This window comes from Lepidochelys olivacea (genome assembly GCF_965140295.1).
Source record: "Lepidochelys olivacea isolate rLepOli2 genome assembly, chromosome: 4".
NCBI classification, from domain to species: Eukaryota; Metazoa; Chordata; order Testudines; family Cheloniidae; genus Lepidochelys; species Lepidochelys olivacea.
This window is the reverse complement of record NC_140414.1, coordinates 118,822,244-118,844,856: the sequence shown is the minus strand read 5'-3', so window position 1 is coordinate 118,844,856 and position 22,613 is coordinate 118,822,244. Positions and strand designations below refer to the sequence as shown.

Genomic DNA, 22,613 nt, shown 5'->3' with positions numbered 1-22,613 from the left:
ATAGAGCTTATGAATAGCCCTGACTTTTTAAGTCCTAGTATATAGTTGAGAATCCTCGGTAGGGGGGACAACTGTGGTAAGAGCTGTTTGTCTTGGCACCATGTGCAGAATCGTTTCCACTTATGGATATATGTTTTTCTTGTATTGAAGCCTCCGACTGTTCAGTAATATATGTTTTACTTCGTCAGAACAGGCTCTCTCGAACCCAGTCAGCCATGGAGTAACCAGCACTTGGGGTGGAGTACTGCGAGGTTGGGGTGACAGATGTGTCCCGCATCTTGTGATTGGTGGTGAGGTACTAAGGGAAAGGTTTGAGGTGGTTTCACTGTCATCTGATGCAGCTATGGCAACCATGTTTGTCTGGGCCATGTGGGTGCAATGAGAATGACCCTGGACTCGCCCTGCCTGATCGTGTGAATGACTCGGCTTAGAAGTACAGTTGGAGGAAATGCATATATCCGTGGCACCTCCCATTTTATGAGGAGAGCGTTGTCTAGGCAGTAGAGTCCCAATCCTGCTCTGGAACAATATTTTGGGAATTTGGCATTCTAAGCTGTTGCAAATCGAGATATGGTGGGGAACACCCATAGTTTGAATATGGATTTGAGAATTCGGGGATCCATCTCCCACTCGTGGGTTTGTGAAAAATCCCTGCTTAGTAGATCCACTGTTGTATTCTGACATCCTGGCAGATAGGATGCCAATATCTCTATGTTGTTGGTGATGCACCAGTTCCAAAGGTGTATTGCTTCTGTACACGGAGTATGACTGTGCTCCCCCTTGGCGGTTTACATCAAACATGCATGCTATATTGTCCATGAGGATCTTGATGGCATTGTTCTTGATTAGAGGGAGAAAGAAAGCATGCATTTCAGACTGCCCTTAGCTCCAGTAAGTTTATGGGCAGGTTGGACGCCGCTGGAGACCAGCTGCCTTGGATTGTATTGTTGAGTAGATGTGCCCGCAACCTATTAGAAAAGCATCTGTCATGACTGAAATGGTTGGAGTTCTTTGTTGGAAAGGGACTCCCTGAGCAGACGTTCTTTGGTTATATCCGCCATGTTAATGAGTCTTTTACTCTGCATGGCATTGTGAGGCATCTATTGAGAGCGTATCTGTATGGTATATATACTGTTCGAAGCCAGGCCTGGAAACATCTCATGTGGAGTCTGGCATGTTTTACAACAACACTGTTGCTGACATATGCCCCAAATTATAAGCATGTTCTGGCAGATGTTTGTGGGCTGTCCATCATCATTGAAATTAGGTTGACTAGAGTGAGGAAGCATTGTTGGGGTAACATTGCTGTTGCTGTGAGACAATCAAGGTAGGCTCCTATGAATTCTTACTTTTGGACAGGAACCAGCGTGGACTTTTGTACATTTATTTGCAACCCTAGGTCTATGAACAGGGTTATCATGCTCTGTGTGGCGTTCATTGCTTCTTGCTGCTTTGGTGCCCTTATAAGGCAATCGTCTAAGTATGGAAATATCATCACTCCTTGTCTGCGGAGGTGAACTGCAATGACAGCAAGAACATTGGGAAAAAACCCTTGGGGCAGTGGAAAGGCCGAAGGGTAGTACTCTGTATTGGAAATGCTGTTTCCCTTGGGTGAATCTCAGGAATCTTCTGTGTGATGGGCGGATTGAAATATGAAAATAAGTGTTGTGAAGGTTAAGGGCCAAGAGCCAATCTCCCTTTTCTAATGCCGGAATTATTGTGGTTAGAGCCAACATTTTGAAACGTCTGTTCTCACAAATTTGTTGAGTTTTCGTAAATCCAGGATGGGTCTCCACCCACCAGTCTTTTTCTGAGTTTGAAAATAATGTGTATAAAAACCTCTCCCTTTGTGTTGCACGGGTATGGGTTCCATGGCACCTAGTTGTATGAGGTGGTTTATTCCCTGTTGTAACAGGTGCTTGTAAGAGGGGTCCCTGAAGAGGGACAGGGAAGGGGGGTGGGTAGGTGGGATAGAAGTAAAGGGGATGGAGTAGCCCTTCTGGATAATCTCTAAAACCCGTTTGTTTGTTGCGATGATGTTCCAGACTGGGTAGTATGGTGACAGGAGGTCTCTGAATGGATGGGGGACTGTTTCTGATTCTGGAGTCCGAAGATCTCAAGCCCTCAACCACACCTTCAAAATGATTGTCTAGAGGTGGATGGTTGAGACGCCGAAGGCTGATCTTGGTTCTGCCAACGTCTATGCTGTCTTTGTGGCTGAGTGTATGGGGTAGCCCGGAATCTCTGGTTGTAAAACCTGCCTTATTTTTGTTCGCAGGTACGTAGGTGCCCAGGGTTTTTAAGGTTGCCCTGGAGTCCTTTAAGGTCTGTAAGGACACATCAGTTTTGTCAGCTAATAGTTTTTGACCCTCGAAGGGTAAGTCTTCAACTTAAGGTGCCTGGACCTTCCTTGGGAATCCAGAAAGATGGAGCCAGGATGCACGGCACATGATCACGGATGTGGCGATGGATCATGCTGCCGCGTCTGCAGGGTTAAGGGAGTCCTGTAGGTGATGAGACACCTGGTGATGAGACACCCCTTGGAAATGTTTACCTTATATTTTTCTTTTTTTGTCATCTGGCAAATTTTCAATTGAATTCTGACATTTTGGAGAACAGATTGTGTGTATATTTAGCCAGCAGGGCCACATAGTTAGCTATGCAGAACCGAAGTGTAGCTGATGAATAGGCTTTCCACCCAAAAAGGTCTAGTCTTTTCCATTCCTGATTGTATTGGGTCGTTCGGGACTGGTGTTGTTTCCCCTTTTGATTGACCGCCTTCACTACTAAGGAGTTTGGAGTGGGGTGTGTAAATAAAAATTCAGCTCCTTTTGTTGGCACATATTTGTCAGATCTCTTACATGAGGTGGTGCAGGAGCGGGAGTCTGCCAGATGATTTTCACAGGCTCCATAATAGCATCATTTATCGGCAAGGCTCTCTTTGCCAATGGGGATGCCTGGAGTATGTCCATGAGCTTATGTTGGGCTTCTGGTAGCTGTGCCAACAGAATGTGTAGGGATTAAGCAACCCTTTTGAAGAGGTCCTGAAAAGATTTGAAATCATCCCCCATAGTAGGGGGTGGTGGCATTTGGTTTCATCTGGTGACTATGATGAGAGGTAAGCAGGCGGTGAAGTGTCATGTGAGGCTATGTCCTCAGGTTCCTCGGGTCTTCCTCCTGTGTTTCTGAGGGTGCCAGGACAGCTGGTGAAGGGGACCGGGCTATTCTGGACCTAGGCGGGCTAGGGGGCCTACAGTTTTGGTTGCCCATGGATTCCAGTATGACCAGTTAGGTGGGAATGGTATGGGGGGCAGTGCCCATGGGTGACTATATCATCCTCATATATCCACAGGTAGTGGGGGATGAGATGGTCCTGGCTTGGGTGAGGAGTGGCGAGGAGTGTATAATACTGCATCATCCTCTTCTTCCTCATCAGTGGAGATAGGAAGGCCTGATCTGCAGGGAGTAGTCAGCTGGATTGGTACTGATCTGGATGGTATAAGATATTCAGGCATTGAGGCCACTATCAGGTCCGCATGCCTCAGGAATTGCTGTGGTACCGTGAGGTTCGGTGCCGTAGATGGCATGGTGAACGGCCCAGGAGCATGATTTGAAACTGCCAGTGCCGAGGATTTATAGCTGTGCAGCACAGGTACAGCAGGTGGCGCCACTGTACCGCTTGGGCAGAGATCTCTGTGGATGCAGAGTTGGAAGGTTTCACTTTAGTGTGTGAACCTCCATTAGAGCTTGCCCACGTAGTGTCTTTAGCTTGTGGGGAACTCTCGATGCCAGATATTCCCAGTGCTGCGTGGTCCGGCGCTCTCAGTGCTGTCGGTACTGGGGCAGATTTTTCAGTTGGAGATCGTTTTCTTTTGGGCAACTCTTGGTCTGCGACCACTTTTTTGTAGCCTTTCTAGGAGCAGGCTCCTTGGCAGCTGCTGTTGGAACAGAGCTCCTGTCAGAGGCTGCCGCTGGCGACTGTTGGCCAGGGGGTGACCTGGATTCAGGGTTGGAGGCTGGCCTGAGGAATTTCTCCATCATGAGGGGCTTCAGCTGGAGATCTCTGGCTTTTCTTGTCTTGGCTACCAGCTTTCTGCAGTGTAGGCACTTTTGAGCAATGTGTGTCTTGCCGAGGCAGCGGACACACTGAGCATGGCCGTCAGAGACCAGTATGGAGAGTCTGCAAGTCAAGCAGCGTTTCAAACCAGCTGAGCCTGGCATGCCTGAGAGAGTCGGTCTCAGAGAAAAACAGGGGTAAACTCTTTTTGAGGCTAAGGCTGTAGAGGCCTGCTGGAGAGATAGGCAGATAGGGAGGGTAGAGGGGAAAAAAAAAATTGTTGATAAAATTAAAGAAATCAGAGTAGGGCAAGGGGATAGGGAAGCTAACTACAACTAAGCTAACACTGCCACAATGAATTATCTACCGTAAATTTTTTCTGAAGTAAGAGATGGTGCTGCTGATCACTCTGACGCAAGCCAAAGGCAGTAGGGAAGAAACTGGGGCACGGTTGCCTGCGCACTGCTATGTAACTTCTGGGAGCGGCGTGAGACGGCTACGGCGCATGTCTGGCCCAACTGGGTACTGCTACCACAGATCTCCGATTACAAGAGCAGGGCGTCAAGACACCTAAAGTGGAGCACCCACAGGGTCACTCCTCGAAAAAGAATAATTCTTTTGTCGACCAAGCACTGTCTACACTACAGGTTAGATTGGCTTAAATACACCACGCAGAGGTGTGGATTTTTCACAAAGCTGAGCAACGTATTTAAGCAGACAATTTTCTAGTGCAGACCAGGCCGAAGACAAATATAGCATGTGTAGTGTCTATATGTCATGTTAGCATACAACATAAAACAATTTAATCTAGTACATTAAAGAAGGCCTACATACTATATATGCCCCAAGAAATTACAGGAATGGGAAACCAACACTAACCTACTTTATATTCAGTGCTGCAGGGACAGAAGAGAAAACAAAAATATTTTTGATCTCAGTTTCCATCTTTAAAAATACACTGAAACAGAATAATTCAATCGTCTCACAGAGAAACGGATTTTTCTAAAACATGAATTGTATTTCACAATCCATTTTGTTTAGAAAAACGTACACGTTCTGGGTGACTAAAGTAAAATATAAACATTACCTTTATGTTTTCTTGACCTAGCAACTGCCTCAAAAATGATCTGCAAATTATGTGAATTGTGGCTGTTACACAACAGTCTCAAGTTTAATTTATGGATCTGAAACTATGAATTTAGAAGCAGAGGTGTTTCAGGCACATTAAATTCATCCTCAGAAGTGCACTGTTAATAAGAAAATAATTACTGGAGCTTTATGAAATGGCTTTTCTAACTCTTTAATAGAAAAAAAATCCACAACATTTTCTGCATTAGACTCAATCTTATTCTACATCTTATAGCGGTCTTAAAAAACACAGTAAATCACAACTAGAACATGCTTAGAAGTCCAATAGTATACCTACATCTGCTGTAATGTCATTGAATTTTGTTATAAATGCATGTTTCACAATATCCACTGCAATTTCTGATGCAATGACCATGCAAACATCTGGAAACAACACCCAAAGGTGATCTGAAGGTTAGGAAAAAATTAAAAATCAATTATACTGTACAAGTTGATCCCATAAGTAAAGAAAACTTGCAATTATTGCTTAACACAGCAGTCAAACTTTCAAAGGTACAAAGCATTATATCTATATCTATATTTATACCTCAGAAATGAATGGGTGCCTTGCAGAGATGAATTCCCACCACAGTATCTACTCTGGAGAATTGTTCGTATTAGCATAGCATCCAACGGCCCTAAGGAGGATCAGACTCTGTTGTGCTAGACCCTGCACCGTAAGGCCTTATCTTCATGAGGACAAAAGGTATGTTTTTTAACATGCGCTAGCTATCGTGTTAAAATCTTAGTGTAGACAAAGCAGTCACAGTTTAACATGTTATCTGGTTAAGGTAAATCCATTGGCCAAAGTGTGTTAAAAAACACCTTTTGTCTTACAGAAAAAGGCACAGAATCAGGCCCTATAACACTAAATACATTTCCAACCTGCTACATTAGAACAAACACCAATGTTTATATGAATTAAGTGTTTAAAAAAATAACACAGTTTAACTCATATTAAAATCAAGATGGAAACTTGTTTTCAGACTTATACTCGGTTCCTTTCTTGCCAGCATAAGAAAATAACTACACTAATAGGACTTCTTACTAGTAGATTCAAAAATATAAAAAATATAAAAAATATAACTCAAAACTTAGCAAAACACATCACTGTTTATTTACAGTGCAAGGGAATATGCTTCCATTGAAATCAATGGAATCACAATCCACAGAAAACTAGAAACAGTTTACAGATTATTCAGGTCTTGTGATCTGAGGTCATAGGAGTCTTTGATTTTAAGAGTACTGCTTGCTTTTTGACTTTCAGATTGCTGTGTTGAGCAAAGGGGTATGTATGATGGTCTTACATGTGTACCTGTAGTATTGTAATTACATACTAACAAGTGTATAATTTAAAAATTACATGTTTTTCAAAAGCGTAATTACCTGGATTCCATGAGAACTGTTCCATATTTCTTAGACATACTATCAACAACAGCACATAGTTGGTGAATCTCTCCTTTATATCTGGGGGAAAAAAAATCAATTGTCAACTCCAAATAAAATAGTTATTTATATGTATTATGGTAGTGCCATTGTACTAGGCATTGAACACACAGTAAGAGACACAATATTTGCCCGAAATTGCTCAATCATATTCAGAAGGACAAAACACAGTTTGTCACTTCAAGTAATTTGCAACTCAAACTCCTGCTTCCTCTAGTAGGCCGAGATCAGACATATCAAAGGGGTGATATGGACTCAGTGCTCCAGTGCTACTGAATGGCCTTAAGTGAATTGATTGCACCATATTTAGAAGATCTCTAGAAGTCTATCCTGAAGCAGCATTAAAAGCAAGTTGGAGGAAGCTGTCAGTTCTGGTCTCATTAAGGTAAAAGATAGTGCCACAAAGGCAGTCAAAGCTTGATATAGAATCATTTGCCATGCCGGATCAGATCCTGTGTCCTTCACTTTGATAACCTGCCTATGGCAACAGCTAATAGTCAGTATATAGTCATTATATGCAGCATCTATAAACATAGTATGATAAGGCCAAGTTTATGAGGTTTTCTACTCAGCTTTGGATGTAACACAATAACTTTAGAACAATGCATCCAATCAATTCCAACACTTCAGTGAAATTTTCTAAGCATCAGTGGGTAGAACCCTACTGATTTTGGTGGGAAAAAAATTGGAAAAATAGAAGGGGGAAATGAATGACATGAAGACCCTAGCACACATCTGGTTAGCAGAGAGCAGCTTTAACTGCCTCTGACATGGTCCGCAGATCGAACACCTGGTTGATGGCAGCCATTATCACATTCCAGCTGAATACCCCTCATTTCAGCTCTCCCTATCCTGCCAATAACGTTTCAAAATACTCACGCCCTGAAGGAGAGAGAGAAATCAGGAAGGTGAGGTAGAAGGGGGGAAATGGAGAGGTGTAGTGGAAGGGAATGCACACAGAACTCCTGGCATGGGGGACATGGGGACACACACAGAGCCTCTGCTATGGGGGAAGAATTGGGGACAGAGGGAAGTGGAGCTACACAGAGCCCCTGGCATGGGGCTACTGGAGGACACAGATTCCCTTTCACAGGAGAGAGTTGGAAGGGGTTGTAGCGAGTCCCTGAAATAGAGAGGGAAGGGAGGGGGCTTGTGGGGAAATGGGAGGAATGCTGTTGGTGTGTACAATGAGCTTGACCCACAGAAGTAATGAAGGGTGCAAACGCCTAATTTCAAAATTGCTTGACTGAAGATACCATTCCAGGTAAAAAGCATACTTTTTATGTACAGTTCAATATACCAGGTAGTATAGCAGGAACAGAATCTAAATGGTGTAAGTTTTTCCAAGGATAATTCTACAAGAAAGCTTAGGGATAATCAGGCACCATTAGATTTCATGTGCATTCTGATGTACTTTGGCTTACATTTGATATGACAATTATCAGCACTACAAAAATGATCATGCAGTTTTCAAGCGACCATTAAATAAATACTCTCTCTTCTACTGAACAAAAAAATTATGAAATCCTTCACTCTCTGTCTCGTATGTTGCGTAGGAACAACAGATCAATATGTAATGTTTCATAAAAATGAAACATTGCAAAAAACTGCACCCAAGACTCCACCATTGATATTACAAAAATATATGAAAACTGTGAAGGGAAAAATTCCAAAATTTGAGGAAGCATTCTGAAGTATGGATCCTCAATGAAACCTGAAGTGGCCATGCCCCCCCTGCCCCGTCCCAAACTCTGTTCAATATGTGATGGCTCCCCATACCCAGTATATGGGGACACAGGAGAAGAGGTAGGGGGTGATCCTATAGATCTGCTATTTTTGTTGTTCTTGCAGGTGGAAACTGTCCCACTTTCTCTCTCTCTGCCTGGGTTCTTCCTCTGTTCAAGGTGCCTTCTCTTATTATCTTTCCCTCTTAACTGCCACAACTGTTGAAAGGACAAGATGGGTAAGGTAATATCTTTTATTGGACCAGCTTCTGCTGGTGAGAGAGAAACAAGCATTCGAGCTTACACAGAGCTCTTCTTCAGATCTGGGAAACGAAGGCCATGTCTACAGTATAAAATTAAGCTGACTTATGTCGGCATACAGCCGCCACAGTAATCACATCGCTTGCGTGTGTCTACACTGGACTCCTTGTGTCTTCAGTGTGCATCCTCACCAGGAGTGCTTTTATTGATTGTACTGTTGGTGTGGGACATTGTGGGATGGCTCCTGAAGGCCAGAAACAAACATGAGCAATGAGGTATCTACACTGACACTGCATTGACCTTGACACTACGCTGCTCATGGAAGCAGAGTTATTAAATTGGGATAGTGGGGCAGTTATGTTAGTCAAGTGAAATTTTAACTGTAGATGCTTCCTTAGTTGGGTCAACGTAAGCTGCCTTGCATCAAGCTAACTCTGGAGTGCAGACCAGACCTCAATCAAATAGGTCTACTTTGGGAGTTCCCCAGAGCAGGAAGATGGACTTGGCAATATCTAGAAATGGAGACCACCCATGGTGATTGGAGAAGGTCCTGCTCTGTCAACCCACCAATGTGTTCTGCTTCCCTGGAAGGTAAGCAACTCTGAGATGATGAACTGAATTGGTTATGCAAAAGATCCTCCTGTCAGAGCTATCTTGAGTGTGCCCCTCCCTGTGTGTTTACGTAAAACATGGCTGCAAAGTTGTCTGTTAGAATCAGCAAGCTCTTTCTTGCTTTATGTTGGAGGAAGGCTGAATAGATCTTCACACACAGATATTTCTGAGAGTCATTAGATCCTGAGGTGCCCAGAGACCTTGAGTCTGCATGGACCCTCCCAACCCATGTCTGATGCATCTGTAACTAAAATGAGGGCTGGCAGGGAGGGGAGGGGTAAAGTTACCTGACACAAGACTTGAAGGGGTTAAGGTGGCTAGGTAGGCCAATTAAATGCCCAGGCTTCACCTGGAGGAGAAGCTGGGGGCAGCAATTAATCAGATGAGGCTCAGCTAGATGGGAACAGGAGAGGCCTGTAGAAAGCCCAGGAACTGAGAGCAGCTGGGGGGCTGCAGGGAAGGAGTCTGCAGTCACTCCCTGGGAAAAGGGAGGTGTGTTTGGGTCTATAGAAGCAATTACCCTACAGTTACTCCCTGATAAGAGGGAGTTTGGGCTGGCAAATGCAGAAAGGTAGGAATGGCTCCGGGAAAAGCAGCAAGGGACAGGATAGGGCAGACCTTGGCTGCTAATGAGAAGGCCCGAGTTGGAACCCAGAGTAGAGGGTGCGTCCTGGTTCACCTACCAGCCACTGGGGAAGTGGCACAGACCAGGTAGTTGAGAGTGGACTGCTTGGGACAGTTTGCCCCGAAATACTTTGATACCCCAGAAGGGGGAAACATTCAGTGACCCAGCCTGAGGGCCAAGTCGTGAAGAAGGAGCACCTGGAGTTGCAGAGATGGGTGGAAAGACCCCCACAGGGGACACAGAACCTGGAAGGAGCTGATCACAAGAGCGGCCAGAAGGCGGCGCCCTAAAGATGAGCGGATCCCCATGACAAGGGGAACCCCCCCCCACACACACACACAGAGTCCACCAATCCAGGAATGATAAAACGGACGTTGGCACGCAAATCACCTTGTCCAGATGATTTCAACTTGAGGTGTATACAGATGCTAGCCATGCAAGAAGCCTTCTGAGGTGCAGCCTGGTGTGTTGAACCACATAATAAATGTTGTCATGTCACTCAGGATGCAGAGGAAGACCTATTGAGTCGGGGAATGACCCACAGTGTCCAGAATGGCCACTGATACTGGGCTGCGACCCAACCTTGGTTGGGCCATTGCCCCTTAGGAGGAGGAGGGGCAAGCCAGTGTTGAGACTGCTGCACTGCCCATGGTTCCCAAGTCTCTAATGGAGGGTATGTCCTCTGTCTTGGATGAGAGACAGACAAATGTACCTCTGAATCTGAAGATGAAGCATCTGAACTGTCGGACATTGGGGTTGGGGGGCGGAACCAGTCAGTATCAGGGACAGGTACCCTAAGCCCTGGGGAAGGAGGTATTGGGGTAACCAGCAGAGGCTTGCCCTTAGACTGCACCAGCCTTTACAGAGGCTTGGTAGTTAATGGCACCGTGAATTAGGAGCCACAGGCATTGGTACCAACTCTGAACCTTCTTGCACCACCAGGTATACCGGCACCGAGAAGCTAAGTCGCTTGTGGCTGCATACGCCTCCAGGGTAGATAGGAGTGCCAGTGGCACTGACTCAGACCTTTTAGGGAACACCCTCGACGGACGTGGCACAGGCGTGGGAGGTAGCAATCCCTTCTTTTTAGGTGAAAATTGCTCCAGCAAGAGAGACTCTCCCCAGCATGTTTCCTAGCCTCTGCCTTTACTAGGCTTAGGCACAGACATGACCAAGCCCAGTACCAAGCCTGAGGAAGGTCTAAGCCTTTTCTTCAGTACCAGTGAGTGGGACCAGAGGCATCTCTGATGCTCTCTGCATCGAGAACGATGTACTCAAGGTGCTCTATGTGTGCACTGAGTCCGATAGGGGCCAAAATGCTGCCTCCAGGAGTAGACACTTGAGCCTTCTGCTCTGTTCTTCAAGCCTAATTTCAGAGCTCAAAACCCTTGCAGATTTGACATATCACTGATATGGGACTCTCCCTAACACTTTAAACAGGCTGGGTGTAGGTCACAGACCAGCATGTGTTAGTGCAATTTCAGCAAGACTTAAACCCTGGTGAGCATAGCATCGCTCTGGTATGGAAAAATGAAACACAGTCCAAAAGACCTATGACTAAAACTATCAGTAAAAACAAGCTAACAGCTAATTCCTAACAATAAGAAGCTATATATACAAAGGAGGGAAGCATTTACAATAACTAGTCTCACGTCCTTCTGACAACTGTCACTGGGGGAAGAAGGAACTGAGGAAGGTGAGGGGCAACTCCACCCTCTTATACCAGCACACAACAGCGTATGGCAACAGAGAGAGCTCAAGCCACCCTGATTGGTACTGCTGAGTGAAAAAGTTCTCCAATAACTGTGCCCAAGACGAGCACACACTCACAGCCGAATGGACATGTGAAAGCACCCACAGAAGAAAGAAAAGAGAATCTTTGAACCAGACATCAGTACGAAAATGGGACTGAAACCTTCAGCCACAACAATGCACTCTGGCCCAGCTGAAACTGTTCTAAGGAAAGAAAGGGACATGAAGCCCAGATGGCGTGGACAATGCTGAAGGCTCCAAAATCCACTCGCAGTCAGTGCCTCGGAGGAAGTCACCTTACAACTTTTTTTTTTAAGTTATATTTTAAAGAAAACACAGATACTATAAAAAAGGATATGGTGGGGGATAAGAGGATGATGGTGAGATGGCCTTGCATCAAGCTGGGACTAATGCTGATGATCAATTGGTTGAGGTTTCATGGCAATTAATTTGCTCAGTGTGGTTAGAAATTAACTGAACTTTGGAAAACTAGAGTATATTTTGAGGGGTAGTTTGAACTATGGGAGTTCCCATCAGGCTTGAGCACAGATCCACGAGTGGCATTCTAGTCAGATAAGTATCTTTAGAGAATACTCTCCGAAGATGTATCAAGCAAGCAGGAGGCAAATCATTGGAATCCTACATCAGAAAAACAAAACAAAACATGCATGTTGAAGTGAAGGCACAGAAAGTGGTATTCACAGCATCAAAAGCAGCTAAGTCAACAGGGATAAGAATAGATGCAAGACCTTTGGAGTTTGCGCTAGGCAAGTGATTAAAAACTAGTGAAGGCTGTCTCATTAGAATGAGAACAAAAACTCAGCTGAGAGGAGATCAAGAACAGAATGTAGAGTGAGGTAAGGAAGCATGTGACAATTAGCAGCTATTCCAAGGTATTTTAAAAGAATGAAAGAAATGGGGTGCTAACTGGAACAGACGATAGGGTCAGAAGAAAGGTATTTTAAAAATAAAAACCCAAAGGGGAGAATTAGCTTTTGGAAATGGAAATTCAAAAGTCCAAGATATACTCCTGAGGGCATTCTGCACGAAAAAAATAGAAATATTGCGCACACTATCGCAAAATTCTGCAAATTTTATTTGTCAAATAAATGTGGAGATTCCAGCATGGCAGTGGGAGCACAGGCCACTGACTACGCAGAAGTGGGAGATCACTATGCAGCTCCTCCAACGCGACAAATTCAGCAGGGAGGCTGCACCCAACTCTGACACAGCACAAGGCGTGAGCCTCGCCCAGAAACACCCTAGGCCCTGCCCCTCTGTGTGGGCCGGATCCAAGCAAGGCAGGATCCAAGCGTGGGGCAATCTGGCTGTAGGCAGCTCAGTGGGGGATCCGGGTGCGATCTGGATTCACAGAAGCTTGTTGGGGGCTTCTGGGTGTAATGGTAATGGGACTCTGCAGGTGAAGGTTGCTGGGGCTCAACAGGGGGGCTGAGTATGGGGGGATATAGAGCTTGGCACTGGGGTGTGGGGGGCTCAGATGATGTGGGAGTGGGACAGAGATCCAGGTGTAGCTGGTTGGGGCTCGATGGGGTGGGGATCTGGGTGCAGGACTAGTGCTCATCAAGGTGGGGTTCCGATAGTGGGGGGGATGAGACTTGGCGGAAGGGTCTGGGTGTGAGGGGGTCTGGATGCCTGGGGATTGGTAAATGGGGGGTGCAGCTCCCTGTACAGGGATCCCTCCCCATGCAGCTGAGGAGCGATGGGTGCAGGAAGTGGAGGGGGGGAAGTTTGCAGAGCTAAACTATGGGCAAATCAGAGAGAAGAGATTTAACAATACGGAAAAAAAAGGAAAATCAACAGATTGAAGGAAAGAATTTTATGGTTCACACAAACTCTTCACCACAAGAGATGTAATTGGTTTCTTGGTGAAAAAAATAGTTTAGCTGCATAGAGCACAGCTTGAAATAAAGATAAGGCAGATTTAAAAGTATAAAGGAAGCCAGCATGGTGGGCTTTCACCAAGATTGAAGCATTTTTTTTTTAAATAGATATACTTTCCTCTCATTTACTACCCCCTGAATTCCATAAATACATGGATTTGACCCATTTGCAAAGTCACTGCATGCAATTGAAGCTATCAAATCACAAGTGGAAAGGGGCTAATACCAAATATACGAACAATCTTACAAATTGATTTGCCAGACAGTAATTGCAAATTGCAGTGCTTAATTTAGTGCTGTCTATACTGTTAGAAAAGTATTACTCTACATCTGAAATTCTAAACACACATGGAAAGCTTAGAAAACTTATTTTCTCTTTTTAGGCATACAATATGTGGTGATTCATGAGTGTTCTGTGAATCATTTCAGGAAAAGTTATCTATCCATTTGAAGAGAATAAACTCACTTGTTTTGTGCACTCTTGCATGCACTCATCTGTTTCTATACCCATCTGGCATAATGCATGGCCTCACTTCGTCCCATGGCTAGGAGCAAAACTTGACATTGCCATTACAGATCATTGCTAACAGTGCCCAACAATAAAATAGAAGAAATAAATGAGAAACGGTTGATAAACACAACCTCTACCTATTTTAAGTAGAACTCAACTAACTTAAGAACCATGATTGGTCTTATGATTTTCAGGGTCCCAAACAAAAACTGAGCTGGGTGAATATTGCAAATATTTTCTAAGTATTCACTCAAGCTTAAGAGACAATTTGTTTTGGCCTTACTCAGACCCGTTTTTATGTTCACTTTGCGAACATTCCCCAGCAATCCAGTTTTACTGGCACAAAGAGTCGCACTAAGCAGATTTTAATTACACATTTCATTCTTTAAGGTTGATATTTAAACGTGGTCACCAGAAATTATCATGACTAGTACTGGATAAGAGTTCTTTCTGACATGGGTGAAGAGTATCAATTTTTTGGCTTTCACAGACTTCCAATAAAAAAAGACAAGATTAATGTAATAGGAGAATTATTTAAATTTATTGTTTTATTATTCTACTATGTTTACTCATCACCTCTTATCCAAGAAGTTAAAGGCACCATGAAAACAATAATTCTCTCAACATTCACTGAAGTAGTATCACACTGATTTTCCATAGGGATAAACTCACTGAAGCAGACACAAATCATCTTGTTCAGAGTCAAAAAGCAAGTAATTGGCAGACCTAAGAGCCCAATCAACTGCACTAGATATATTCCCCTCCAGAAGTGAAGACTGTGACAGAGCTGTGATCTTAGTGTCTCACATACACAAGTCAGATATTCAAATGATGAAACAGTTTGCTAAAATCTAACTCTCGGAACACTTCAAATGATCCATTTTAGGTAGAGTTTTACAGTTAATCATTGGTTTCATTTCTTTACTAAAGCCTGATTTAAAGGAAAGTATCTTCTTCATTTAAAAGTTGAGAGAGTATCAAAGAAAATTAAAGCTTTTTATTTCATGCGTGATTGTGTGCATTCATATGTAATTTTTAATATTAACTCTTGCCTATCACATATGCATGTAATGAAGAACTGATAAACAAAGGATTCTTTTTTCTAAGGTTAATGCACTGCATCTGTATGAGGAGATACCAGGAATAAATAGCCCCTTAACACCACTTCACTTCAACATCATACTATGTCTCAAAGCGTCAAAAAAATATTTTTCCTAACTAGGTACTGAAATTAATACGAAAATTTCTACTGGCCACCTGAAATATTATGACAAAAGTACTTAAGTCAAAGGATAGTTGAGACTTCTCTTCCTGGGACAATCTTTCTAATCTAGAGAGTTTCCAAATTTCAATAAATTCAGCAACGTAATCATAAGCACCAGACGCACAGTTTGTGTTCTCTAAAGGCTTGTCTATACAGTGTGTTAGTTTGCACTAGCGGGGTGTAAATTAGTGTACACTAGCATGTCATGTACTAACTGTCCTGAGTTGACCTTACTGGCTTACACTAAAAATTCTCTAGTGAGCATTTGAAACAGGACTACATTAACATCCAGCAGGAAACTTTTAGTGTGTGTTAGCAGGGTTCACACAGGCCAATTGGTGAACAACATACTAGCGTGCACTACAATTTACATCCCTCAAGGATGGACTTATGTACCACAGACAAGACCTAAGCCTCTTGTGGTCTTAATTTTATCTAATGTGCAGATCTACTGACACTACTGACACTAAAAACTACCATGATTCTGTCATAACATACTCTCTAAGTACATTTATTTCACTACATTGTTTGCTTACCAGAATAAAACATGATAGTGATATGCACATAAGCTCCAATGATCGCTAACATAGCAAAGATGCCAGGATACTTGCTAACAAGACATATATTAAGTGGTATTTAATAATGTTGTAGTGTACAACAGGTTTCTGAATTTGGCAATAATCTTAAATGGTGTTTGAGTAGGTTAAATGTGTGAATTTTGAGAGTGTATTTAAATAGACATTAGCCAATGCATAGACAGATTCCTGGCATACAGTAACTCCCCACTTAACGTCCTCTTGCTTAACGTTGTTTCGATCTTACGTCCCTGCTCCATTACACAACATACTTGTCTAAAGCTGTGCTTTGTCCATGGTTGGCAGCCCCCCTACCCCCATCAGCTCCCCTACGCTCCCCTCCCCCAATGCCTCCCGCACGCTGGCAGACCCCACAGATGAGCATCTTCCCCGCTCCCCCCGCCTCCTGCCCCCAGCAATCAACTGGTTTGCGGCGTTCAGGAGGCAGGAGGGAGGAGCAAGGATGCAGCGTGCGGAGTAAAGGGGGAGGAGTTGGGGGGGAGAAGAGCTGGGTTAAGGGTAGGCGGTTGCGGTAAGGGATTGAGTGGACAGGCTGAGGGTTGAGCCTCCCCCGCCCCCAGCAAAGTCGGTGCCTGTACTTGCAAGAACAGCAAGAGGTGCAGGGGGACAATCCACCCTCTTCCACTCTCTGACTCCACCACCTCAACCAAGCTTCATAGTAAGCAATGAAGATTGTAGTATTAAATTGTTTCTTTAAAACTTATACCTGTATTAAATTGCTTGTTTAAAATGTATATAATGCCTTTTGTCTGGCCAAAAAAGTTTTCCTGGAACGTAATCCCCCACCTATTTAAATTAATTCTTATGGGGAAATTGGATTCGCTTGAAGTCGCATTTTTCAGGAACAGAACTACAATGTTAAGTGAGGAGTTACTGTATTTAGGTACTAAAATGCAAACAGTTATTTGTGCAAATACAATGTTCCTAAAACTGAATTCTTGGTTTAGTCTTATTAAACAAAGCAGTAATGAGGAGATCTAGAACTCAGTTCTACGTTAACAGAAATACAGAGTGCTCAACGTCTACTTCAAGATAATACCTGTTATGTCAATACCATAAACATAATGGAAGACTGTACTTGAAATAAAAACACATTTTGAATTAGTAATATTTTTCTGACCCATGCAAATATACATACCACTGTTTGACATTTGAAAAAGATTGTTCTTCTCAAACTTCTTGAAAACACTTCCTTTTATTTCAACGAACTGTAATTTTAAACACAGTTAGCTTCATTACAGATTATCCATGTACTATGGAATGTTAATTTTTTTTTTAATTGAAAGCCAAAGATGATCAAACACTTAATTTTATATATACCCTCAGCTATCCTAAACATAGCATCTGAATAAATTATGAAGTTATACTACTCTCTAAACATTAAAAATTTGTCCTGTGGAACAATGATGCTAAAATGCACTGTGTCACTTGTTCATCTCTTTCATTTATGAGCATTTGCTTATTACTCAGAGGTAAAAATCAAATTTACTTCATACTTACATTATTAGACATCATGATGGTAAGCAGTGACTTGTTGTGGGAGTTGAAGGCTACATTAAGTGTTGTTGCTTGGACCATTATAAGAATGGCATGCAAGACTGAAAATAGCAGTGTTAAAGAAAATGACATTTGAAAAGCACATTTCTGTACTGTATTATATTAGCATCATCCAAAACTTTGAAAAAAATTCACACAAATCTTATTTTGTCCTCAAAATTAATAGAGAATACAAAAATATCTCATGCATCACTGAAAAATTAATTAGTGGAGTAGATTAGTAGGTATAGTGTACTTGTGGAGGTAAAATTCTCATTGACTTCAATGGGGCCAGGATTTCATCATTGTGTTGATATGCTTTTTTACATGAGCAGTGTAACAAGATTCTAAATTACTGCAGGTTTCAGAGTAACAGCCGTGTTAGTCTGTATTCGCAAAAAGAAAAGGAGTACTAGTGGCACCTTAGAGACTAACCAATTTATTTGAGCATAAGCTTTCGTAAGCTACAGCTCACTTCATCATCAAGTGAGCTGTAGCTCACGAAAGCTTATGCTCAAATAAATTGGTTAGTCTCTAAGGTGCCACTAGTACTCCTTTAAATTACTGCAATTTCTTACACTCAAACCTGTGAGTTTCAGAACTGCTTATATTTCCACAGCATGCTTGTAATGTACCACACTGTTTTACAACATTAACCACATAGTATTAAGTTAAGGCACTGAAGTCCTCTACTAGGCAGCTCATTCTACTCTGATAGAAACAGCATTCTTTTGCAGATCATGTTCCAGGCTGCATCAAGGTTTCCTGTTTTGAAAGAGCCCAATGTCATCACGTAAGAGAAATGTCAATATAGCCTGAAAGTACTTGAGAAGATGGAGACTGAGTGTGTAACGACTGCATTGCACACTGTAACTGGCATGTATTAATTCTGGACCTATCACTACTGCTGCTGGTTTCTGTACCTCTTGTTGATCTAGGTTAGGGACACCACATCTTGTCAGCCACAGAGAAAACAAGGTCACCAGAAGAGCTGTCACAAAAGCAGGCTGGTGAAATAGCCGAAGCAGTAAGAAATTTAAATCTAATAATACCATAAAGAAGACATGAATTTCAGCCATATGAAGTTTCTTGCTTCTATAACCCAATTTGGAAGTCAAGAAGATTGACAGACAAGCTTCTCTCAAGGGCACCTCAAGCCAACCTCCCCAGTTAAAGAACAACACTGTGTTGCAAGGCTGCACAGAGCAATATCAGGAGAAATACAGTATGTGAGTGTATTTAATCTAGTGACAAACTAGAAAATAAAACCTACAGCTGTAGGAAGGAAGCAAAAATAATTGTTAAAGAGTTATCATATTTTTTTCAAATTAGGAGGGCAATTATGCTGTACCGAAGATAATAAAATTGCTGTTTTAAAAACCTCTTGTGAGAAAATACTTAAGTCTAAGCACAACCAATATTCATTCAGAGTCCCCACATAAAAATTCAGGGATTTGTTTCCATTTGCTCCACTTTGGTGTCAGCAAGATCATCAATTGCTGCATGAGAAATACAACCCTTAACTCACATCTTGGCAGGTTAAAAGCGTTTCACTTTACTTTTAAAAAAAAATGAAGTACTGTAAATCTTATTCTGAAAATGAACATGAATATGTAATTTCAGGCAAGCCCAGAAACATATTCAAATAATTTTACACAATTCTGTTTTAAAATCGTTCTTATTTTAATTTATTGAGAAACTTTTTTAACCTAATGTATAACAAGCTAAAGAAAATTGTTGCAAGTAATTGACAAAAAGCAAGGAAGGATACACACATACAGCACTGCCATGAAGAAATGAGGAATCACACCAATATGAGCTCTTTTTCTCTCCTTAGGTTCAGTAGCTGTCCAATAAAGGGCATCCAAAATATCTTGCCCAAAAGAGGAAAACAGGCGATCAGCCACCTAGAGAGAGAGACCTTTTAATATTTTAAAACAGTGCTTCTCCTATTAAAATAACTCATTTAAATACATTGCAATAGTTAAAGCTCAACCCACAAAAAAGGCCTTAGAGGCTCAATTTTTTTCATATGATTTCTCTTTTCCTTTTTTGGACACATCATTCCTCTGCAAAGCTTTCCCAATGCTATGTTATAGTTGCCTTGTTCATATTCCTAAATGGTCTACTCTTCCTTAACCCCCACCATACCTCTCTTTCAGCAGGACTTACTCAGGCATTGGACACCTACTTGATAAGTGCAAAGTAATACACATTGGAAAAAATAATCCCAACTATACATACAAAATGATGGGGTCTAAATTAGCTGTTACTACGCAAGGAAGATCTTGGAGACATCACGGCAGTCTAAAAAGCTAACAGAACATTGGGAAACATAAAACAGAAAATATCATAATGCCACTATATAAATCCATGGTACACCCATGCCTTGAATACTGCATGCAGTTCTGATTGCCCCATCTCTAAAAAGATAGATCAGAATTGGAAAAGTTACAGAGAAGGGCAACAAAAATAATTAGGTGGTATGGAACAACTGCCATACAAGGAGAAATTAAAAAGATTGGGAACATTCAGCTTAGAAAAGACCTGAGTAAGGGGGGATATGATAGGGGTCTGTAAAATCATAAATGGTGTGGAGACAGAGAATAAGGAAATGTTATTTACCCTTTCACATAAACAAAAGAATCAGTGGTTACCCAATGAAATTAATACACAGCAGGTTTAAAACAAAAGGAAGTACTTCTGCACAGACTGCACAGTCCACTTGTGAAACACGTTGCAATGGATGTTGTGAAGACCAAACATATAACTGGAGCAAAAATAATTAGATAGTTAATGGAGGATAGGTCCATCAATGGCTAGTAGCCAAGGTGGTCAGAGATGCAACCCCATGCTCTGAGTGTCCCTAAACCTCCAACTGCCAGAAGCTGAGACTGGATGACCAGGGACATTGCCCTGTTCTGTTCATCCCCTCTGAAGCATCTCACTCTAGCCACTGTTAGAAGATAAGATACTGGGCTAGATGGACCTGACCCAGTATGGCCATTCTTATGTACTTATGACATGAAATCCTAGGCCTTGGCAACAACTTCAGCTATGGTGGTTAGTGACAGGTTGCAATTCAAACTTCTTTCACAAAGCAACATGTTCACTATCATGCCTCAAAGCCAGCCTGTCTCTCATTTTTTCCAAATATTTAAAAAGAATGAAGGAAAAGGTAATGATAAACAGAGAAGTATCAAGTTCGGGAAAGAGGGAGGAGGAGATGTCTAGTGGGGTACTGCAAAGATTGGCATTTGGTTTGTTCGTATAACATCTTTACTAATGCCCAGGAGCATAGAATAAATGGCACAAATTCAGATAATATTTAAAGGAATTACAAATACCCAAGAGAACAGAAAAATGATACAAAGGGATCTAGAGGGATTAGAAAAATGGGCTGAACGTAACATGGGAACTGATTTGGAAAACTGCAAACATCTGAGGAAACGCAATCCAAAATATATACGCAACAGGGGAGGAAGAACCCAGAAAGCAATATTTCTGAAAGGAATGTAGGAATAATCGTGTATAGCAAATTACAAGAGTTTGCTATTCAATACAGCAGCAAGAAAGGTCAAGGTGATTAAATTTAGTTCTCAGCAACTGGAGATACTGCCAAACTGAAGGCAGTTCAGAGAAGAAGTGATGGAACCTCTTCCTCCAGTACGTACATACAAGTCTGGGATATTTAAAATTAAAATGAACAAAGTACTAGAAGATGTACTTTAGAGAACAATTCTATATTCAGACAGCATGTCTGGCTGAATTAATAAGTATTTTCCATCTCTTATGAGTCTGACCAAGTAAACAGATAAATATGACAACACTAATATATTACCATTCCTTATTAAACTGTAGTAATAAGATCGTGATATAAAAACAAACACTGTCATAAGATAGATTAATGCTTCATTCAGCTGTTCTTTTGTAAACTAAAAATGACAACTTGAGACAAGTAAAAGCTATCAGAGTAGAAAAGAAGATATACAAGCTAGTACTATACTGTTCCACATTAACTAAAAGGTTTTTCATAGAACAAAAGTAAAGTCAGCCAGGGCTCAGTGCTTTTTTCTTTTTCTTCTTTTTTTTTTATATAAAGCTGTTACTCAAATTTTAAGAGGTTATTGAAGAGCAACTTCGACAGAAATTAGAAAAGTTCAACAAACTCAAGCCAACATTCATTATTTAGTACCACTAAAAAACTTAAAGGTGAAGATTTGACCAAAACAGCAAATGGTACAGTAAATGCTGAATGTCCCAAATAAGACACTTAAGAGTAGCATTTAGTATTAACTGGCTACCCTCTCAGCATTATGACAATAGAATCTCCTGCTCTGAGTTATTTCAAATTTAGCAGCTTGAAATTTTAAATTAGGAAAAGAATTAGGTTAATTCAAAAGGATATTTACAATGGCATTGTTTTCGGCTTTTTACTTTTCTCAGTGAAGATGGTCAACAACCCCTAGCTCCAGCTCCGTGTGATGCCCCATCATGCACTTTGGTGAAGTGGCACCCACTATAGAATATTTAAGGAGTCAGGTAAGTTTGGTTTTACCCACAATATTGCGGGGGGTTTAAAAGGCTTTTTTTTCTTTTAACATTTTAATATTTTATATCCCATAGGGTATAAAACAAGGAACCACCACGCAATATTGTTGGGATTTTTTTAAAGTGGACTTACCTAAACCCTATATGCCGGCTCCAGGCTCCAGTAGAGTTCCATGGTGAATGTTGTGTCACCAGCATAACACACGCTGGGGCTTCATAAGGAGCAGGAGCCGGTGGGTCTGAATCTAAAAAAAGAAAAGCGTCATTTTAAGCCAACTGGGCTGAATGCATCCCTTAAGCCTGGTTATTGGGGCAGCATTCAGCACATTATTTGGAAGTTTTTATTTCTATCAAATCCATTTGCAGGACAATTTTCTCTGACCCAGAGATAGCCGAAAACATCATTGTAAACATCTTTGTCAGCCTAATCATTTCCCCAAATTAAAATTTCAAAATCAGAAATCTGAGGTAAGTATATTTTGATACAAATGTAAATCTGGTTATTGCCTTTTTAAAAAAAATGAAAAAGTCTCTATTCCTATACGGGCAACCTGAAAGGTGTACTGCTAGTGGCAGATCTGTGTTTGGGTAAAATAGAAACATGTTCCCAGCAAGCATGTTGAGTGGGACCTAGGACCCTCTGTTTTCT

The 22,613-nt window shown here is 41.9% G+C and overlaps 1 protein-coding gene across 6 annotated transcripts in view; it reads right to left on the bottom strand.

Moving 5' to 3' along the window:
* The window catches only part of TAPT1 (transmembrane anterior posterior transformation 1), a 96,949-nt gene that overhangs the window by 25,271 nt on the left and 49,065 nt on the right, over positions 1–22,613 (bottom strand). For all 6 annotated transcript variants that reach the window (XM_084625850.1, XM_084625851.1, XM_084625853.1 and 3 more), the window contains 5 exons: positions 19,185–19,320; positions 17,378–17,475; positions 17,016–17,085; positions 6,572–6,652; positions 5,484–5,593 (listed from right to left, as the gene is read on the bottom strand). In XM_084625850.1, coding sequence (XP_084481976.1) covers positions 5,484–5,593; positions 6,572–6,652; positions 17,016–17,085; positions 17,378–17,475; positions 19,185–19,320 — 495 coding nt within the window. The remainder of the gene's footprint in view (positions 1–5,483; positions 5,594–6,571; positions 6,653–17,015; positions 17,086–17,377; positions 17,476–19,184; positions 19,321–22,613) is intronic.